Source organism: Garra rufa, chromosome 11 (genome assembly GCF_049309525.1).
Source record: "Garra rufa chromosome 11, GarRuf1.0, whole genome shotgun sequence".
In the NCBI taxonomy this organism is placed as follows: Eukaryota; Metazoa; Chordata; class Actinopteri; order Cypriniformes; family Cyprinidae; genus Garra; species Garra rufa.
Window position 1 is genome coordinate 47766057 of NC_133371.1, and position 19641 is coordinate 47785697.

The window sequence follows — 19641 nt, forward strand, 5'->3', positions numbered from 1 at the left end:
GTCTCCATCCTCAACACAGGAAGTTTCTCAGGTTCGCTTTCAGGGGCAAAGCTTACCAATACAGAGTTCTTCCTCAGAGCACTCTCACCCCGAACTTTCACGAAGTGTGTGGATGCTGCTCTGGCTCCTCTGCGACTCCAGGGCATCCGTATACTCAATTACATAGACGACTGGCTGATCCTATCCAGCTTGGAACAGTTAGCGGCTCAACATCGAGATGTTGTTCTTGCTCACATGAAAAAGCTGGGGTTGAGACTCAACACCAAGAAGAGTGTGCTTTCTCCACTGCAGAAAACCACTTATTTAGGTGTAGTTTGGGATTCGACCACGATGCAGGCACGAATGTCACCTGCTCGGATCGAGTCAATCCTTACTGCAGTAAATGCGGTCAAGCTAGGCCTGTCCCTCACTGTGGCCTCTCAGTGGGCAGAGACCCCCTGGTCACACGTTTCCTCCGCGGTGCACTCAGGCTGAGGCCTCGAGTGAAACCGAGAGTCCCCACGTGGGACTTAGCTGTGGTGTTAGAAGCTCTATGTAAGCCTCCATTTGAGCCCTTAGAAGAGGTCTCTGATCGTATGCTTACTTTGAAAACAGCACTGCTGCTTGCTCTTACCTCTCTTAAGATAGTCGGGGACCTGCAGGCCCTTTCGGTGGCCCCTTCATACATTGACTTTGCGCCTGGGTTGGCCAAAGCATTTCTCTACCCAAGAGCTGGGTATGTTCCTAAGGTCCCGTCTTCAACAGCACAGCCAATTATGCTTCAAGCGTTTTATCCTCCTCCATTCGTGGAGCCCGACCATCGGAAGTATAACCTAATGTGTCCAGTAAGAGCACTAGACACATACGTCCACAGAGCTGCCATGTGGTGTAAATCAGAGCAACTCTTTGTTTGTTACGGCCCCCCTAAGAGGGGGTGCCCGGCTTCAAAGCCCACTATCAGTAAATGGATCGTAGATGCCATTTCTACTGCCTACGAGTCCTCTGGTCTCCCATCACTGTTGGGAGTCAAGGCTCACTCTACTCGAGGCTTGTCTGCCTCTAAAGCTCTGATGGCAGGTGTCCCTATCCAGGACATCTGCAGTGCGGCGGGTTGGTCCTCACCTTTAACGTTCGTCAGGTTTTACGAACTTGACCTCAGAGCCACTCCCGGCTCGTTTGTCCTCTCGCCCTAGCAACAAGGCTAGGCCCAGAGTTTATCCTTCTTGTTCTGGCAGTTCCCCAGACAAGACATGTACGTTTATTCTTGTCCTGGTATCCCCAGGCAGAATCCTCTTGTGCCCTGGCATCTTCACCAGGTGCACTATTCATCCCTCTCTTCTGGTAGCCCCCAGATAGAGGTGTGTTATTACTCTTGTCCTAGCAATTTCCCTAGGCAGAGTTTCAATCCTTTAAGGCGCATTCCTTCTATCAAGGAAAATATGTTTTACCCCTTTCGGTCTGGCAATTTCCCTAGACGAAGGTGTATTACTTGTGTCCTGGCACTCAAATACTACCAGGCACTCCTTATCCCTCTGTGTTCTGGCAGTGTCCAGACTGAGGTAGACTGTTTTCTCTTAGAACTAGAGAATGTTTACTCCTCCTGGTCTGGCAGTTTCCCAGACAGGAGATGCATTCCTACCCTCTTGGCCTGGCAGTCTCCCAGGCAAGTGGTGTATTACTTCTCCTCGCGGGCCTGAGGGCCGAGGAGTATCTCTCCCTCTTGTCTGGTGGTTGTCACAGACAGAGATGTATTACCACTCGCGTCCTGGCAAGTCCCCCAGGCGGAGCCATTCCAGCGTCCTGGCAAGTTCACCAGGCACTACTTGTGTCCCTCTTGTTCTGGCCGTTCCCAGACAAAGGACTGCTACTTTCTCCTCGTGTGCCTGAGGGCCGAGGAATATATCTACCTCTTGTCTGGTGGTTGTCACAGACAGAGATGTATTACCACTCGCGTCCTGGCAAGTTCCCCAGGCGGAGATTTCATCCCGTGTTCTGGCAAGGCTCACCAGACACAACTTTTTCCACCCTTGTCCTAGCAGACACTAGGCAGGGACTTGGAATTATGGGGGCGTGGGCATCTCGTTCCCCAAAGCGTTGTATGACGCAGCTCGAGTTCCCGGAAGGGAACGTCTCAGGTTACGTATGTAACCCTGGTTCCCTGAGGGAACGAGACGCTGCGTCATGGATCATAATCCCCGCATCCCTGCAGCGCTCGCTTCATTCCTAAAAGAGCTGCCGCCGGCTTCAAACGCACGTGCTTTATACTTCCTGGTCGCTGACGTCACCGCGCCTGTGATGTCACTCCCGTCTTCTGATTGGTTTGCAGACTATGACTCAGAGTGCGGCCAGCCAATGGCGTTCCCCAAAGCGTTGTATGACGCAGCGTCTCGTTCCCTCAGGTAACCAGGGTTACATACGTAACCTGAGACGTTCATTAGTTAAACATTAGTTAATGTACTAACTAGCATGACCTAACCATGAGCAATACATTTGTTACTGTATTTACTAATCTTTTGTAACGTTAGTTAACGAAAATACAGTTGTTCATTGTTTGTTCATGTTAGTTCACACTGCATTAACTAATGTTAACAAGATTTTAAAATTGCATTTGTAAAAGTTGAAATTAACATTAACAAAGATTAATAAATGCTGTATAAGTGCAGTTCATTATTAGTTCATGTTAACTAATCTTAACTAAGGAACCTTATTGTAAAGTGTTACCAGAATTTTTATATATTTTGGCTGGAAACAAGACTAAAAATGTAAGTAAGGAATGCATTTTTTGCAATGTGATATTCTTTAGTATTTTTGTTTTGTTTTCTAGTATAAATATCTAAAAATTCTTGAATCGGGATGCATTTACTGGACAAGTAAAATGACTTAAGATATTATGTCTTGTTTTCTAAAATAAATGGCCATTTCAGTACACAGCTTATTAATAACAAGCAGAATATACCCCAGAATTTGAATGTACATTAACAATCCCATCTCATAATTTCAAAAATACTTTTTTTATATCTTGAGGCAGAAATGGGCTTCCATATATTATAGTTAACTAAAGTCATAAAAAATTGTTGAAGTAAACAGTAGCTGAAATAAAATATTACATATTTTCATTTAGTTTAACTTGATGTACTAAAATAAATAAAACTAAAACTGAAATAAAAATCTATTTATATGGGCATTAAAAAAAAAGAAAGAAAATAACAAGAAAAAAACTAAATGAATTAAACCTTAACCAAAAATCTAAAATGAAATTTCAAACTACTAACAAAAACTGTATTTCAATGATACTTGATTAATGTTCAAGGTATTTCTGCTTGTTATCAAACTTGTTTTATTGACAGAAATTGTCAATATATTTAAATCATTTCATTGAATAAGACCTATAGAAAATCATGATTTTTTTCTTTTAAGTTTTATTAAGTTTTAAGTAATGTTGTGTTTTTGTCATTTTTTATTTATTATTATTTAATTTTATTGCATCTGCTTAAACCTATTTTAGTTAGTTGACAAGGAAACATTAATTTTCATTATTTATTTTCTAAAATGTAAAATTTTAGATGTTTAATGTAAAAAAATTTAATTTTTCTACTTCAAAACTTTGTGTTTAGTTCAATGTTACTTGTTACTTTGTAATTATTTGTAAAATTTACTAGCAGTTTCTGAGTGAAAATGTTTTTTAGAAATTGCTAGTAAATTTCACAAATGAACAAGTAACAGCAAGTAATGCACAATCAAATATTTTAAAAAAATGAAGTAATATTTTCTTGTAAATTGTAGAATTATTTTTTTAAATCTAAACGCGTGGAACAGAATTGTTCATGATGTTCATATCTAAAAGTCATCAGAATTTTTATTAAATAGCAATTAAAGTGTAAATCATTGGATTTAATTTTAATACATTATTTGATTTCAAAAACAAAACATGATTTTTTGTGACCTTTTGAAAGGGTAAAAATCAGCTCTTCTGTCAGTTTAGTACAAATGTCACTATTTTACTAAAGATATTTTTGACCAGTGACAACATTTTGGGCCTCATACATGTAGCAAAACAAGTGCACACACAGCAAAATAATACAATGGTTCTTTAATTGTAAACTGTGCACTGATAGATGAACTGATATTTCAGTTGTACTCAGTGCAAAGGCTGATGTCTACAGTATGTTCAAAACATGTTAGAGCAACTTCTCAGAGTGTTTTTGTAAGACTTTAACATCATTTTCTGTCTAAACATTCAGTTAACGTGGAATAATTAATCATCCATTTTTTCCTTTTCTGCATAAAACTCTAATTGTTTTTAATTTAATTGATCAAAATACTGCAATAATTCCATTAGTGGGTCTGAAGCATGGCGTTCTTCTGCCATTATCAGGTAATGACAATTACACTGAAGAGCTGTTCAATTAAACTCTCCACGTTAACACGCTCCACTCGCCTTTAGAGAACACGCAGGAAAACCACGTTTCATCTTAATGCAGCGAACGCCACGGAATGAATTCAAGCGTTTGCTATCAGATGTACTCGGGTAGAAACCTGGTAGAAACAAATGTTTGTTTTCTTGTCACTTCTGCACCTGTTCACTGTGATTTTAAGGCTGGAATTAAAAATTAAAGGTTTTCACGATTTTTGAGTTCATTGATTTAAATTTACATTTATGCATTTGTCATGTTTATCTAAAGTTACTTACATTGCATTAAAGATATACATATACATATATATACATACATATACGTCACTTTTATTTTAGCAACAGAACCTGGATATACAATATGAGGGAATTTAAAATGAAATATTTATAGACCTGGAAAATCCAATATATATATTTTCCCTAGTTATGTGAAGCTTTAAAATATTTTATCACATTTACTCTTTGTGAGAAAAATATCTAAAAAATAAAAAATACCACCAATTACAAACAGTTGAAAAAGTAATGTAATTTAATTGATGATGCTTTTGCATTTGCATTTATATTTATAATTTAATTACATTTTCTAAACCAAAAAAAAAAAAAAAAAAATCTAACCTTGAAATAAAAATTTTAAATACAGAATTTTTTCTATTTATGTCAGGTAGAAAAAAACAAGTTATTTAATCTATTAAAGGTATATATTTTATCATCAGTTCATACATTCCCTGGAAATCGAACCCATGACCTTCATGTTGCAAGTGCAATGATCAACTGTAAACTGACATCATAGTTTTGCTTTGTTTTTTTTAGTGCTCTGAGAGCCATCTGATAACCATCCAATAAAATCTGGATTTATGAGGGAATTAAAGTGTTATGTAGATATGGACAATTCATGGAAATTTGTATAATAGTTTCCTAGTTGCAAGCTCTCAAATATTTTATAGTACAAACTGATGCTTGTGGGTTTTAAAAGAAAAATCCCAGTAATCACAAACAACTGGAAAAATCATGCAATTTTAGTGATAAACTGTGTAAATGATGCTCTTGAATTGGCATTTATAGTAATGGTTCAAAGATGAAATAGGGTTAAAAATAAAAACATATAAAAATATTTAAAAGTTTTCTGTTTAATTTAATAGCATTTTTGGTTTTGTTTTTCTGAGCAAAAAGTAAATATCCTCATTTACAGAAGACACCCACAAAAAATGTCATTCAGTGTCAATCTTGTCAGGCATATTTACAACAAAAATCAATTTATGACATATTAAAAGATGAATTACTTTCACCCCAAATACTAATTAGTTGTAAGTCTACATTTGTTAAATTTGCCACTATCATATGTATTTGTCTGAATTTTTAACTCATTTAAAACACAAAAAAATGTAATATGCCCCCTTGTTCTTTTATGTATTTAATATGTATGTACCCATGTCTTTGGTTTTGCTATGCCCATGCTCACAAATGTTCACTTTTATTAAGCAACAGCAAATATAAATATTTTCTATTTATGTTAAGCTTTAAAACCAGTAATCACAAACTGGAAAAGTCATGCAATTTCATTGATAAACAGTGTAAATGATGCTCTTGCATTTGCATTTATATTGGGTCAAAGACGAAAAAGGGTTTAAGAATAAAAACATAAAAAAATATATTAAAAAAATATTAAAAAGTTTTCTGTTTAATTTAATTGCGTTTTGGTTTTGGTTTTTCTAAGCAAATAATAAATATCATACATTTTCCCCTTATTTACAGAAGACACCCACTAAAATGTCATTTAGTGTAACAATCTTACATATTTACAATTTATGACATATTAAAAGACAAATTACTTACACCCCAAATACTAATTAGTTATAGTTCTACATTTTTATATTTAGCCACTATCCTAAGTTTTGCCCATTTGTCCAGTAAGAATTTTTTACTCATTTAAAACACAATAAAATTTATTTAAAATATATGCTCCCTTATTCTTTTATATATTTTAATATGTACAGAAGACACGCACTATAATGTCATTCAGTGTAACAATCTTGTCACGCATATTTACAGCAAAAATCAATTTATGACATAATAAAAGATTTTGTATTATTTCTTTTTTCTTTTCTTTTACTTTCATTTTTTACTCATTAAACACAATAAAATGTAATATGCTCCCTTATTCTTTTATATATTTAGTATGTACCCAAATGCTGTGTGTGCCGAAAGTCAGAATAAGCATGTTGCTTGAATTTGTACATAAATATTGAATGAATAATTGAATATCACTGAATGACAATGTAACATTATTTCAACCACTTTTGACATTTTATTCTCCAAAATCTTATTTGAAACCTTAAAAGTACACTTTACTTTGCTTTAATGTGCTTTTTATGAACATAAAATCACTTTTGTAAATTTCTTTTGACATCTTAACGTCTTTGACCCTAATGCATTTAGCAGTATTTGATCAGTTCATGCATTCTCTAGGAATTGAACCCTTGACTTTTTTGGATGCTCTGAGTCTGCTGTTGAATGTGAATATGTGAAGTGTGTGTGTGAACACAAGCGCTGAGTGAGTGACACTGTATTGAACTGCTCTCTCTCTTTCTCTGTGTATCTGCATTGCAGTGCTGAGGGTGTCGGGACACATCGGGGCTGTAAGGTGTCACTGCTGTTCTGGAGAGTTAATTACACCCTGCTGCCCCCGGCCGTTCCTCATCAGACGCGTCTCAGGGCTTCAGGCGCAGGTACGGATGGGAGAGGGAGCGGGATTCATTTGCCCTGGAGTTCCTGACGCAGACTGTTGGTCTTCTGCTCCTGATGGCCGTTTGATAAAGAAACGGATTAATGTCGCTGCCGTGTGTGAGATTCACGCTTCTCTTGCTTCGAGGAGACGCTTAGAATGAGAAATGAAGAAAGAGACAGACTGTTAAACACCTCGTTCCTTAAAGGAATAATCCAATGTCAGTATGTGTGTGTCAACAGAATCTGACACACAGGCCAATAGAAAACCCTTTAGAAAACTCCATCAGTTTAGAAAAACAAGCTCAAACTTGCAGTCAGTAAATGGAGGGTCTAAGGTGAAGCTTTAATCAAGTCACGTTTATCTCTAGAGCAGATTGATTCAAAGCAGCTTCACAAAAATAGGAAAGTAACATTGTTAATATTGCAAAATTTAGCAATTATGACATTAGTTCAGTTTCAGCTGTTCGTAGCTCAGCAGAAGGCAATGGTGTCATTTTTTAAATCAGTTTAGTTCAGTGTTGATTCAATTCAGTTTAATGTTGATTCAGTTTAGTTCAGTATTGGTTCAGTTTAGTTTAATGTTTATTCAGTTCAGTTCGGTATTGATTGAGTTCAGTTCACTGTTGATTCAGTTAATTTCAATGTGGATTCAGTTCAGTTTAATGTTGATTCAGTTTAGTTCAGTATTGATTCAATTCAGTTCAGTGTTGATTCAATTTAGTTTAGCTTTGATTCAGTTCAGTTTAATGTTGATTCAGATCAGTTCACTGTTGGTTCAGTTCATTTCAATGTGGATTCAGCTCAGTTTAATGTTGATTTAGTCAGTTTAATGTTGATTCAGTTTAGTTCAATGTGGATTCAGTTCAGTTTAATGTTGATTCAGTTTAGTTCAGTAATGATTCAGATCAGTTCACTGTTGATTCAGTTCATTTCAGTGTGGATTTAATTCAATTTAATGTTGACTCAGTTTAATTTTGTATTGTTTCAGTTCAGTTGAATGTTGATTCAGTTTAGTTCAGTGCTGATTCAGTTCAGTTGAATGTTGATTCAGTTTAGTTCAGTGTTGATTCATTTCAGTTTATTGTTGATTTAGTCAGTTTTAATATTAATTCAGTTCTGTTTAATGTTGATTCTGTTTAGTTCAGTGTTCAGTGGATTCAGTTCAGTTGACTGTTGATTAAGTTCTTTTTAGTGTGGATTTGATTCAGGTTAATGTTGATTTAGTACAGTTTGGTATTGATTCAGTTCAGTTTAATGTTGATTCAGTTCAGTTCACTATTGATTTTGTTGTTGATTCAGTTTAGTTCACTGTTGATGATTATGTTCAGAGTTAATTCAATTAATTCAATTAATTTTATTATAGATTCAGTTGAGTTTCAGTTTTGATTCAGAATGGTTTAATGTTGAGTCAGTTCAGTTCACTATTGATTCAGTTCAGTTTAATGCTGATTCAGTTCATCTCAGTGTGGATTCAGTTGAGTTTAACATTTATTTAGCCAGTTTAATGTTGATTCAGTTCAGTTCACTATTGATTTTATTGTTGATTCAGTTCAGTTTGATGTTGATTCAGTTCAGTCCAGTGTTGATTCAGGTCAGTTTAATGATGATTATGTTCAGTGTTAATTCAATTAATTTTATTATAGATTCAGTTGAGTTTCAGTTTTGATTCAGAATGGTTTAATGTTGATTCAGTTCAATTCACAATTGATTCAGTTCAGTTTAATGTTGATTCAATTCAGTCCAATATTGATTCAGAATGGTTTAATGTTGATTCAGTTCAGTTCACTATTGATTCAGTTCAGTTTAATGTTGATTCATTTCAGTTCAGCGTTAATTCAATTCAGTTTATTGTTGATTCAGTTAAGTTCACGATTGATTCAGTTCATTTTAATGTTGATTCAATTCAGTTCAATGTTAATTAAATTCAGTTTAATGTTGATTCACTTTAGTTCAGTGTTGCTTGAGTCAATTCGCTCAGTGCAATGTTGATTTAGTTCAGTTAAGTGTCGATTCAGTTCAGATTAATGTTGATTTTCTTGAAGCACTTATATGATTGTTCTGTAAATATGTATTACTTGATCTCTACTTTTCTAGGTATTACATTTGTTTTATTCTTGCGTGTTTAATGTGAAAGTTACTGCTTTTAGGTCATATAAAATTAAGTTGAGATATAAATTTGAAATTATGAGAAAAGTCAAAACTATGAGATAAAAGGGCTAGTTATATCATAATGTTTTCAAATGAATCTAAAATTATGACTCAGTATGTCAGTTGACTTTTAAAGTCATAATTTCATTTTTTATATCATAATCTCATAAGTATGCCATAATTTAGACTTTTCTTCTCATAATTGTTGCTTACCAAAACGATTCATAATGATCATAATGATGTTTTGATGAGCTCATCTTGTTCCCTTTGAACAAACTCACAGTCCTGATGTTCCTCCTGAACAATCACGTTTCCTCTTTCTTACAGCTCCCTCAACGACAAAACCTCGACGTGATTCCCGTCTTATTTCCTCTGAGCGCGGGCCGGTGATCCGTGATATTCAGCACAGAGTTATTTGGGTTTGTCAGTGCTCTGGTTAGCTCTGTGTGCGCTGTCACTTAAGCAGACGATCAGCAGAGACAGCAGAGGTTCAGCGGGCCCGTCCCAGCGGAGGACAGCGGGACAGAATGAAGGCCCGGCGAATGAGAGACGACAGATCATTCAGCCCGAACCAATGGACTGTCTGAACGAGAACGGCCAATTCTCAGGAGGAAAACAGGGAGGGCTCCTCTGAAAAAACACTGGAGTAATTCCATTCAGCTCTTTGATTAATGACAACACTGAGAAAATCAGCATTTTTGCTCTCTCTCACTTCCAGTAATCATTCTTGAAACTAGATTTAGATTTTATTTTTACATTCGTAAGAGCAATTTTTATAATTCTAAGATCATTTTATGTTGATTCAGTTTAGTTCAATATTGATTCAGTTCAGTTTAATGTTGATTCAGTTCAGTTTAATGTTGATTCAGTTCAGTTTAGTGTTGATTGAATTCATTTTAATATTGATTCAGTTCAGTGTTGATCCAGTTGAGTTTAATGTTGATTAAATTAATTTAATGTTGATTCAGTTCAGTACAATGCTGATTTAGTTCATTTCACTGATTCTGTTCAGTTTTTTGTTGATTTAGTCAGTTTAATGTTGATTCAGTTTAGCGCAATGTTGATTCAGTTCAATTCACTGTGGATTCAGTTCAGTTTAATATTGATTCAGTTCAGTTTAATGTTGATTGAATTAATTGAATGTTGATTCAGGTCAGTTTATTGTTGATTCAGGTCACTGATTCAGTTCAGTTTAATGTTGATTCATTTCAATTTAATGTTAATTCAGTTCAGTTTAATGTTGATTCATTTCAGTTTAATTTTGATTTAGTTCAGTTTAATGTTTATTCAGTTCAGTTCAATGTTGATTCATTTCAGTTTGTTGTTGATTCATTTCAGTTTAATGTTGATTTGGTTCAGTTCAATGATGATTCATTTCAGTTTGTTGTTGATTCATTTCAGTTCAATGTTGATTCATTTCAGTTTGTTGTTGATTCATTTCAGTTTAATGTTGATTTGGTTCAGTTCAATGTTGATTCATTTCAGTTTGTTGTTGATTCATTTCAGTTCAATGTTGATTCATTTCAGTTTGTTGTTGATTCATTTCAGTTTAATGTTGATTCAGTTCAGTTCAATGTTGATTCATTTCAGTTTAATGTTGATTTGGTTCAGTTCAATGTTGATTCATTTCAGTTTGTTGTTGATTCAGTTCAGTTTAATATTGATTTAGTTCAGTTTTCAGGAGGAATTTCAGGAGTTCCATTCAGCTCTTTGATTATTGACAACACTGAGAAAATCAGCATTTTTGCTCACTTCTAGCAATCATCCTTGAGTTAAAAATTTTAAGTTAAAATTTTTACATTCTTTTTTATAATTCTGAGATAAAAGTAGAAATTCCGAGACAGAAAAGCAAAAAAGTCTATTTTTGTCATTACGCTGAGATTTTTAGATTGATAAATTTGTTGCAGAAATTGGCTTAGTTTAATTATTTTGAATCTGTAGGGCATGTTTGTTAATTCTGGTGGCATTTTTGCCACAAGTCCCCATTATTTCGACCCCGATTCAAACTCATCAGACTTTTTATGCCCGTCGGTCTCTTTGTCTTTAACAAGCCGGACGTCCACGACACGACAGCCTTTACTCACAATTACTGATGAACAATCATTGCATGTTTCTGCCTCTCATCTCACTGAAACAATTTGCTTCTCGTTTGGGTGTAAATCTGTTTTTAAATATGATAAACTCTTCATTGAACACGACGCTGCCCACAGCAGGAGACGCCGCAACAAATGCCTCCGCTTATACACTGTGTGTGTGTGTGTGTGTGTGTGTGTGTGTGTGTGTGTGTGTGTGTGTGTGTGAGGGGGTGAAATGATCGTTTGGCTGTTTGGGTGAAATTACCCTCATCACTCATAAAGAGATACACAGCTGCCTGCGGGAGAGAGAGAGAGAAAGAGAGAGAGAGAGAGAAAGAGAGAGAGAGAGTCAGAGAGAGTAATGATACTATTTGTGTTAAAAAGACAAAATGGCAAAGTATGAATACATAATAGACAGGGATGGTAACAGTGAGAGCTGTAAATTGATAACACTATATTCCTTCTAGCAGCATCATATAATGAAGTGTTTTAGAACTAGACAGTGATTTCAGGATCATTTTGATTTTTTTTTTAGATTTAGTAGTTTAACCTCTTAAGGCAAAGCACTGCAGGTGAATAGGGTAAAAAAAAAAATGAACGAATAGTTATGACCTCACTTACCAAGTTAATTATTACATTGATAATTGGAAACAAAAAAAATGTATTACAAGTTTTCTAAAATGTTAGGTTTAAATATGCAAATGAGCCATTATTTAATGAAATATGCACTAATTTGCATACATTTCTAGTACAAAAATCTAAACACTGGATGAAGGCAGTTTAACTTTTTATCTAATAATTATGACATTACTGATTTTATCTAAGTATGACTTACTATGTTCATTTCAATGTGTCATAATTTTGACATACTAAGAGATAAAAAGGTGCAATTATGACATATCAAGTCAAAACTGTGATTTTAAAGGTTAAAATTGACATACTAAGTATCCAAATTATTATCTGAATTATTATGAGATTAATGTTGCCTTTTTATCTAAACATTTTGACTTACAAAAGTATGATTTTTTTTCATGATTTTTCAACTAATTTCTGCCAATGGGAATCAGACAATTCTTGTACAACTGTGTTTTAGTGGCATGTTAAAAAAAATGTCTCATTGTAATCGAAAAGACTTCACATGAATACAGTGATCTGTCCCACCACATTAAACTAAGCATTTAATTCTTGAATTTTTTTTTGTAAAATATTTCGACTTTATTTTTTAAAATTTCAACTTTATTCTTGAAACATTTTAACACTATTCTGCTGTAGTTTGCAGTTTATATTTGAAATATTTTGACTTTATTCTCATAATTTCGCTTTATTTTCAAAACATTTAGACTTTATTCTTAAAACATTTCAACTTTATTCTTGAAACATTTTAACTTTATTCTCATAATTTCAATTTTAAATCTTGTAATTTTGACTTTATTCTCAAAATTTCGACTTTATTCTTGAAACATTTTGACTTTATTCTCATAATTTTGACTTTATTCTTAAAACTTTTTCTCGTAATTTCGACTTTATGCCCTGAATTTCAATTTTAATTCTCGGAATTTTGACTTTATTCTCATAATTTCACTTTAATTTTAATTTTAATCTCATAATTTTCATTTTTAATGACTCAAAATGTTGAGTTTATTCTCGAAAATTTTCTTTTCAAAATGTCAACTTTAATTCTCATTTATTCTCAGTTTTATTCACATAATTTCAACTTTATTCTCGAAACATTTTCTTGAAATTTTGGCTTTATTCTCAGAATTTCACCTTCACTTTCAAAACATTTTGACTTTATTCTCAAAACATTCCAACTTTATTCTCACAATTTCAATCTTTTTCTCATAATTTTCATTAAATTTTAATTTTAATTCTCATAATTCCAACTTTATGTTATCATAATTCTCTTATTTTTTTACTTTAATTCTCGTAATTTCGACTTTAATTCTCGTAATTTCAACTTTATTTTCAAAATATTTTGATTTTATTCTCATAATTTATTCTCATAATTTAAATTTTATTCTCATAATTTTGATTTGATTTAAATTTAATCTTAATTTTGACTTTATTCTTATCATTTCAACTTTAATTCTCGTAATTTCGACTTTAATTCTCATAATTTTGACTTTATTCATAAACATTGCGACTTTAATTCTCGCAATTTTAAGTTCAGTCAACTCGAAAAAAGTTTAGTCAACTTGAAATGTTAAGTTCAACAAATACTTTTTTTTGTTAAGGTTGTATCTTAGTACAACGTAACATTTCAAGTTAAATAAACTTATTTGAGTTGACTGAACTTAAAAGGCAGCAGGGTAACAAATTATTTTAAGTTGACTCAACAAATTTTGTTTTTTTGTTTTTTTACAGTGTAGTTGCAAAGATAAGGTTCATATAAAGCTCATCCAATCAGAACTGTTTTGTTAAGCACATTTCATAGCATTTTTAAGCATTCCTGTAGCATGGCGCTAGCAACACCAATGTCAAGGGTTCGATTCCCAGGGAATGCAGTGTAAGTCGCTTTGGATAAAAGCATTGCAAAATGCATGAATGTGAATGTCATGGACAGTAGTGCTTCAAAGCGCTTTACACCAGAATGAAAAATGAAAAACACAGATTAAAAAAAATCATGTTAAGCTCGTTTAGATCATAGGTTAATTAAAAAGGGATTAAATGGCGGGATAAAAAGGGAAGGAAAGGATAGATGTTGCCAAATAACTCATGTGTGCACAGGTGATAAAATCCATTTTGCATTTTATCCTCGAGTGAAGAGACATCGATGAACGGCCAGCTCTCTCCGTCCCAAGATTCCTCCTGTATAAAGACCATTAACATCACATTATGCAAATGGAAATGGCCAAATGCATGTCGAGGGGTAAAGGCCGAGCGCAGCACATTTAGCAGTCTGACTTTCCTCTGCCCTGTGAAGGGTGTTTTCAATTAGATTGCAGCTAATTTCATTCACACCTTCATTCACCTGCTGGAAATGCGTCCTTCTGAGCCCCAGTGGCTCTGTGTTCCAGAACTATGCTTTAATTGTCAGCGTTCCTACAGTCCCCGCACCGGACGTCCTTTAAACGGATCAGCAAAGTTGCTTTAGAGCTGCTGGCTTCGTTTTTAAAGCTACAGGACCTTCTGCAGAGTTTATCAGGACAGTCGCTTTATATTAAAACATGATGGGACTTTCAAAGACGTTAAGATGTCCAGGTCAAAAGAAATTTATAAAATTTATTTTATGCCCAGATAGCACATTAGATGTAAGTTAAGTGTCTACTTTTAAGTTTTTGGAGAATAAAATGTCAAAATTTAGTAGAAATAATGTTACATTGTTATTCAGTGTAACACAATATTTATGTAAAAATGTAAACAACATGCTTATTCTGACTTGTAAATATTAAACTATATAAAATACATTTTTGTGTTTCAAATGAGTAAAAAATTATTACTAACAAATAGGCAAAACCCAAACCTAAGAATATAGAATTACAACTAATTAGTATTTGGGGTGCAAGTATTTCATCTTTTAATATGTCATAAATTAATTTTTGTTGTAAATATGCCTGACAAGATTGTTACACTGAATGACATTTTACTGGCTGTCTTCTGTAAATTAGGGAAAAATGTGTGATATTTATTTTTTGCTCAGACAACCAAAAACAAAAATGCAATTAAATTAAACAGAAAACTTTTTAAATATTTTTTGAAATGCAACAACAATTTAAAGCAGTATTACACTTATTGTTTTTAATGTTTGAACCCTTTTTCGTCTCTGACCCATGTATGTATGTATGAAATCATACTGGAACAAGTTTTAATCTATTTCTTTTGCATGTTATAATTGATTTTTTTTTTTCAATCAAGTATATACAGTATAGAGAGAGAGAGAGAGAAAGGAGTAACATGCACAATAATAGAAATATGTTTACGTTTAATATAAAATAAATTAATGTATTAAAAAATGTGTGTGTATTTACAAGTATGACGATAAGTTACGAGTTTTAAAATGTATTTAAAAATAAAACAAAATAATGGGACTTTTATTGAAAATGTATAAATATGTCAAATATTAAAATCAAATATTAATATATTGTCAAGTTTATATATATATATATATATATATATATATATATAGAGAGAGAGAGAGAGAGAGAGAGAGAGAGAGAGAGAGAGAGAGAGAGAGAGAGAGAGAGAAATAACATGTACAATCATAGAAATATATTTAGATTTAATAGAAAATCATGCATGTGTGTGTATTTTTACTTTTTTTTTTTAAATAACATTAAAATATTATGCCACTTTTAATAGAAAATTATATCACAGATTCATATATATATATATATATATATATATATATATATATGATTATATGTGACCCTGGACCACAAAACCAGTCATAAGAGTCAATTTATTTGAAACTGAGATTTATAAACTGAATAAATAAGCTTTCCATTAATGTATGGTTTGTTAGGATAGGACAATATTTGGCTGATATGCAACTATTTGAAAATCTGGAATCTGAGGATGCAAAAAATCTAAATATATATATAATAAATATTGAGAAAATAACCTTTAAAGTTGTCCAAATGAAGTTCTTTGCAATGCATATTACTAAAGAAAAATTACATTTTGGCATATTTACAATAAGAATTAATATACTATTTATATCAAAGGATAAAATTAAGTTTAGAAACTAAATAGAATATTAAACAACTCTAAATCGGTGGATGTTTCTCAGGAAAAGAAGGTGCATTTGTGATTAAACATAGTGCATATGCCCATTTTCAACAGAAGACACAATTTCGCATCCTGAAAGACCCCCTATAGAAGTTTAATTACTAATATTGTTCATTTGAGATTTGAGGTTACTGTTGCTTTAAGAAGGCTGACCCTCTCTCTCTGTCTTTCTCTCTCTCTCTCTCTCTCTCTCTCTCTCTCTCTCTCTCTCTCTCTCTCTCGTTCACCCCCCACCAGCATTTACGAGGCAGCACGAGTGTCGGGCGAGAAACAGAGAGATTCCAGCTCCGCTGGCACATGGAGGAAGACAAGAAAAGGACAGCGAAAGAGAGGGAGATGCACTCCAGTGACTACATCCGCAAAGTTGAAAGGACAACGGGAGAAAACAGAGGTCTGGAAAACCCAAGAGAAGAGCTGGATCTGTAACTGGATCGTCCTGCAGAAGTACAGTAAGTGTGCTGTCCAAAACCCAAAACACCTTGGAGGAATTGCCACTTCATTTCCAGAAGTTCAAATCTAGGAGAAAGTTTACCAGAATGATTAGATTGTGTTTTTTTTAAAAGACACGTGGGTAAGCTTTGCATTTCAAGCAAGACATTTTTGGTTTATTATCTTGTGAATGAATCCATGAAGTCATGAGTTTCATTTCCGTGTGCCTCTGGTTCGAGCGATTCATCCGCAGGACACTAATCACGGAGAATATTAAGAAATTGCTTGTAATTTGAGTGTTTAAGATGAAGGAATGATTTGAAATCACTATCAAACGTCCTCCCATGGAGCTCAATGCCAGTCAGGACCCCCGTCTGTCCGTTCCGGGTCAGACCACAAGCGTCTCCGCCTCGTCACCTTTGCTTAAACAAACTCACGCGGGCGGGTTTAAGAAAGTGTGTCGGATCGAAGAGGAAAGCACGTGTCCGTTTCCCGGCCTGCCGGCAGGTGTGCTGGAGATGAGGGTGAAGGAGGGCAGCAAAATTCGCAATCTCATGGGTTTCGCCATGGCACGCATGCTGGACGAACCCGGGGACGTCGGTCAAACCGGACTGAGACAGGTGGTGTTCAGCGGGTCCGGACGAGCCGTGACTAAAACCATCACGTGCGCCGAGATCATGAAACGAAAGATCGGAGGCCTCCATCAGATGACCAAACTGCAGTACAAGGGCCTGCGAGAGGTTTGGGAGAGTCAGGAAGGAGGCGATTCGGAGGTGACCGTCCACCGGACGCTTCCGTCCATCAGCATCCTGCTCTCCAAAGACCCTCTGGACCCAATGGAACCGGGTTACCAGCCTCCGGAGAACGGCTTGTGGGAGGAGAGGAATGGAGGAGAAGCTTTGCAGACGGCGGAGAAACGATCTGTAGACTCCTCTGAGACTCTGACGGAGCCGCAGGCGAAGAGGGTCTGTCTCTGAGGATCATGAGTGTGTTAAAGATTATCTTTTCTGCTTAAACTCTCTGAGAACCTGTTTTGAAAGCTGAATGATGACTGTGTTAGTTCATAACCAACTTGCAAAAACACATGCACAGTCTTGATTTAGGAGTTTAAATCCATTTTGAGCATGCAACATCACTAATTTAATACTTGGATACAACCAGATGAGCATTCCCTGAAAATGCATGAACTGGTTAAAAAATGGATAAATGCATACATTTAGGAATCACTGCTTTTCAGGAATCGCTTTTTCTTTGGTGGATCCATGCAAACATCTCAGATAGACATCAGAGTGAGATGGAGATGATTTCGGATGCTTCATGATGGCTTGTGCTGCCGGAAAGATGTGTTGTTTTATTAGAGAGATGATAAAGATCATGTTTGTGTTTCATAACCAATCCACAAATAAACATACACATCACAGTCTTGATTTGAGTTCAAATCTTGAATTTTTTTTTTTTTTTTTTTTTTTGTGCACGCAACTGCAGTAATTTAATTCATTGTCTTCAGTATAATCTGACATGCATTTCTAGGGAATGCACAAGTTGACTAAAAACTGGAATGCATATATTTGCTGAATGCATAAATGTAATGTAAATGCATTACATATGAATTTAAATATATAGCAAAAAAAATAATGCAATTAATGCATTAATTATGCATTTAGGACTAAAAATACTGGTATTACTGGTGCAGAGACCAGCGGGTTTTGATGTGTAGGTAATTTCTTATAAAGTATTCATAAAATATTAATGAAAAACTACTGGCTTTAGTGTAGTTCAGATTTTGATATGGAGCCAATTTTCTGACCCTGAACCATGGTGGAAACTGGTCCAGATTCATGCAAATATTTCAGATGGACATCAAAGTGAGATCGAGATGATTTCAGATGCTTCATGATGGCTGGAAAGATGCTGCGTTTTTTGTTAGAGAGAAGATAAAGATTGTGCTAAGATGCAGAGTCTTGATTTGAGTGTGAATCTTGATTTTGAGCATGCAACATCACTAATTTAATTCACTTAGTCGGACGTGCATTTTCAGAGAATAAATCCATACATCTGCTAAATGCGTAAATGTATTTTAAAGTGCAATTTAAGCTTTATTCCAAAATATGGCAAGCAAAATGTGTGGTTCAAGTTTTAATGTCCACGTCCACAGTCTTGATTTAGGAGTTTAAACCCATTTTGAGCATGCAACATCACTAATTGAATACTTGGATACAACCAGATGTTCCCTGGAAATACGTGAACTGGTTAAAAAACTGTATGAATGCATACATTTGCTAAATGCATACTTGTAATTTAAAGTGCAATTTAAAAAAACAAGCTGGTTTTAGTGTGGTTCAGGTTTCACTTTTCAGGAATCGCTTTTTTTTTCCTTTAGTAGATCCATCTCAGATGGTCATCAGAGTGAGATTGTGATTATTTCAGATGCTTCTTGATGGCTTGCGCTGCTGGAAAGATGTTGTGTTGTTTAATTAGAGAGACAATAAAGATTGTGTTAAGATGGAGTTTGTGTTTCGTAATCAGTCCACAAAAAACATGCGCATCACAGTCATGATTTGAGTGTAAATCTCGATTTTGAGCATGCAGCATCACTAACTTAAGATAGTGATATAATCAGAGCTGCATTTCCATGGAATGCATGAGCTGAGTAAAAACTGGAGTGCACTTGAATAAATGCATACATTTGCTAAATGCATAAAGTGCAATTTAAACATTATTTAAATAAGTCACACAAAAAAGTATATTAATGTACTAAAAGTACTGGTATTACTGGGGCAGAGACCAGCAGGTTTCAAAGTGGAGCCAATTTCCCAACCTAAAGTCACTTTTGCTTTGATGGAAACTGGTCCATGCAAACATTTCAGATGGACATCAAAATCAGATAGAGATGATTTCAGATGCTTTAAAATACTAATTTCCAGGAAATGCATGACTGAAATTTAGCTGACTAAAAAATGAAATGCAGTTGGATAAATGCATACATTTATACATTACAATATTTATGACCAAAAATACTGGCATTCATGGTGGAGCCAATTTTCTGACCTAAAAACAGGTTCTTTGGTTAAAACCAGTCCAGATGCATGCAAACATCTTAGATGGACATTAAAATGAGATGGAGGTTATTTTAGATGCTTCATAAGA

The 19641-nt window shown here is 34.4% G+C and overlaps 1 protein-coding gene across 1 annotated transcript; it reads left to right on the top strand.

The window, feature by feature from the left end:
• Positions 1–16338: 16338 nt before the first annotated feature.
• LOC141346036 (ribonuclease P protein subunit p25-like protein) lies at positions 16339–17886 on the top strand. The gene has a single exon (XM_073850954.1). The coding sequence runs from the start codon at positions 16839–16841 to the stop codon at positions 17469–17471; it is 633 nt and encodes a 210-aa protein (XP_073707055.1). The 5' UTR covers positions 16339–16838; the 3' UTR covers positions 17472–17886.
• Positions 17887–19641: the final 1755 nt, after the last annotated feature.

Bases quoted from the DNA above. Each gene is read 5' to 3' on its own strand.
- LOC141346036 (XM_073850954.1), top strand. From the start codon at position 16,839: ATGGAGCTCAATGCCAGTCAGGACCCCCGTCTGTCCGTTCCGGGTCAG.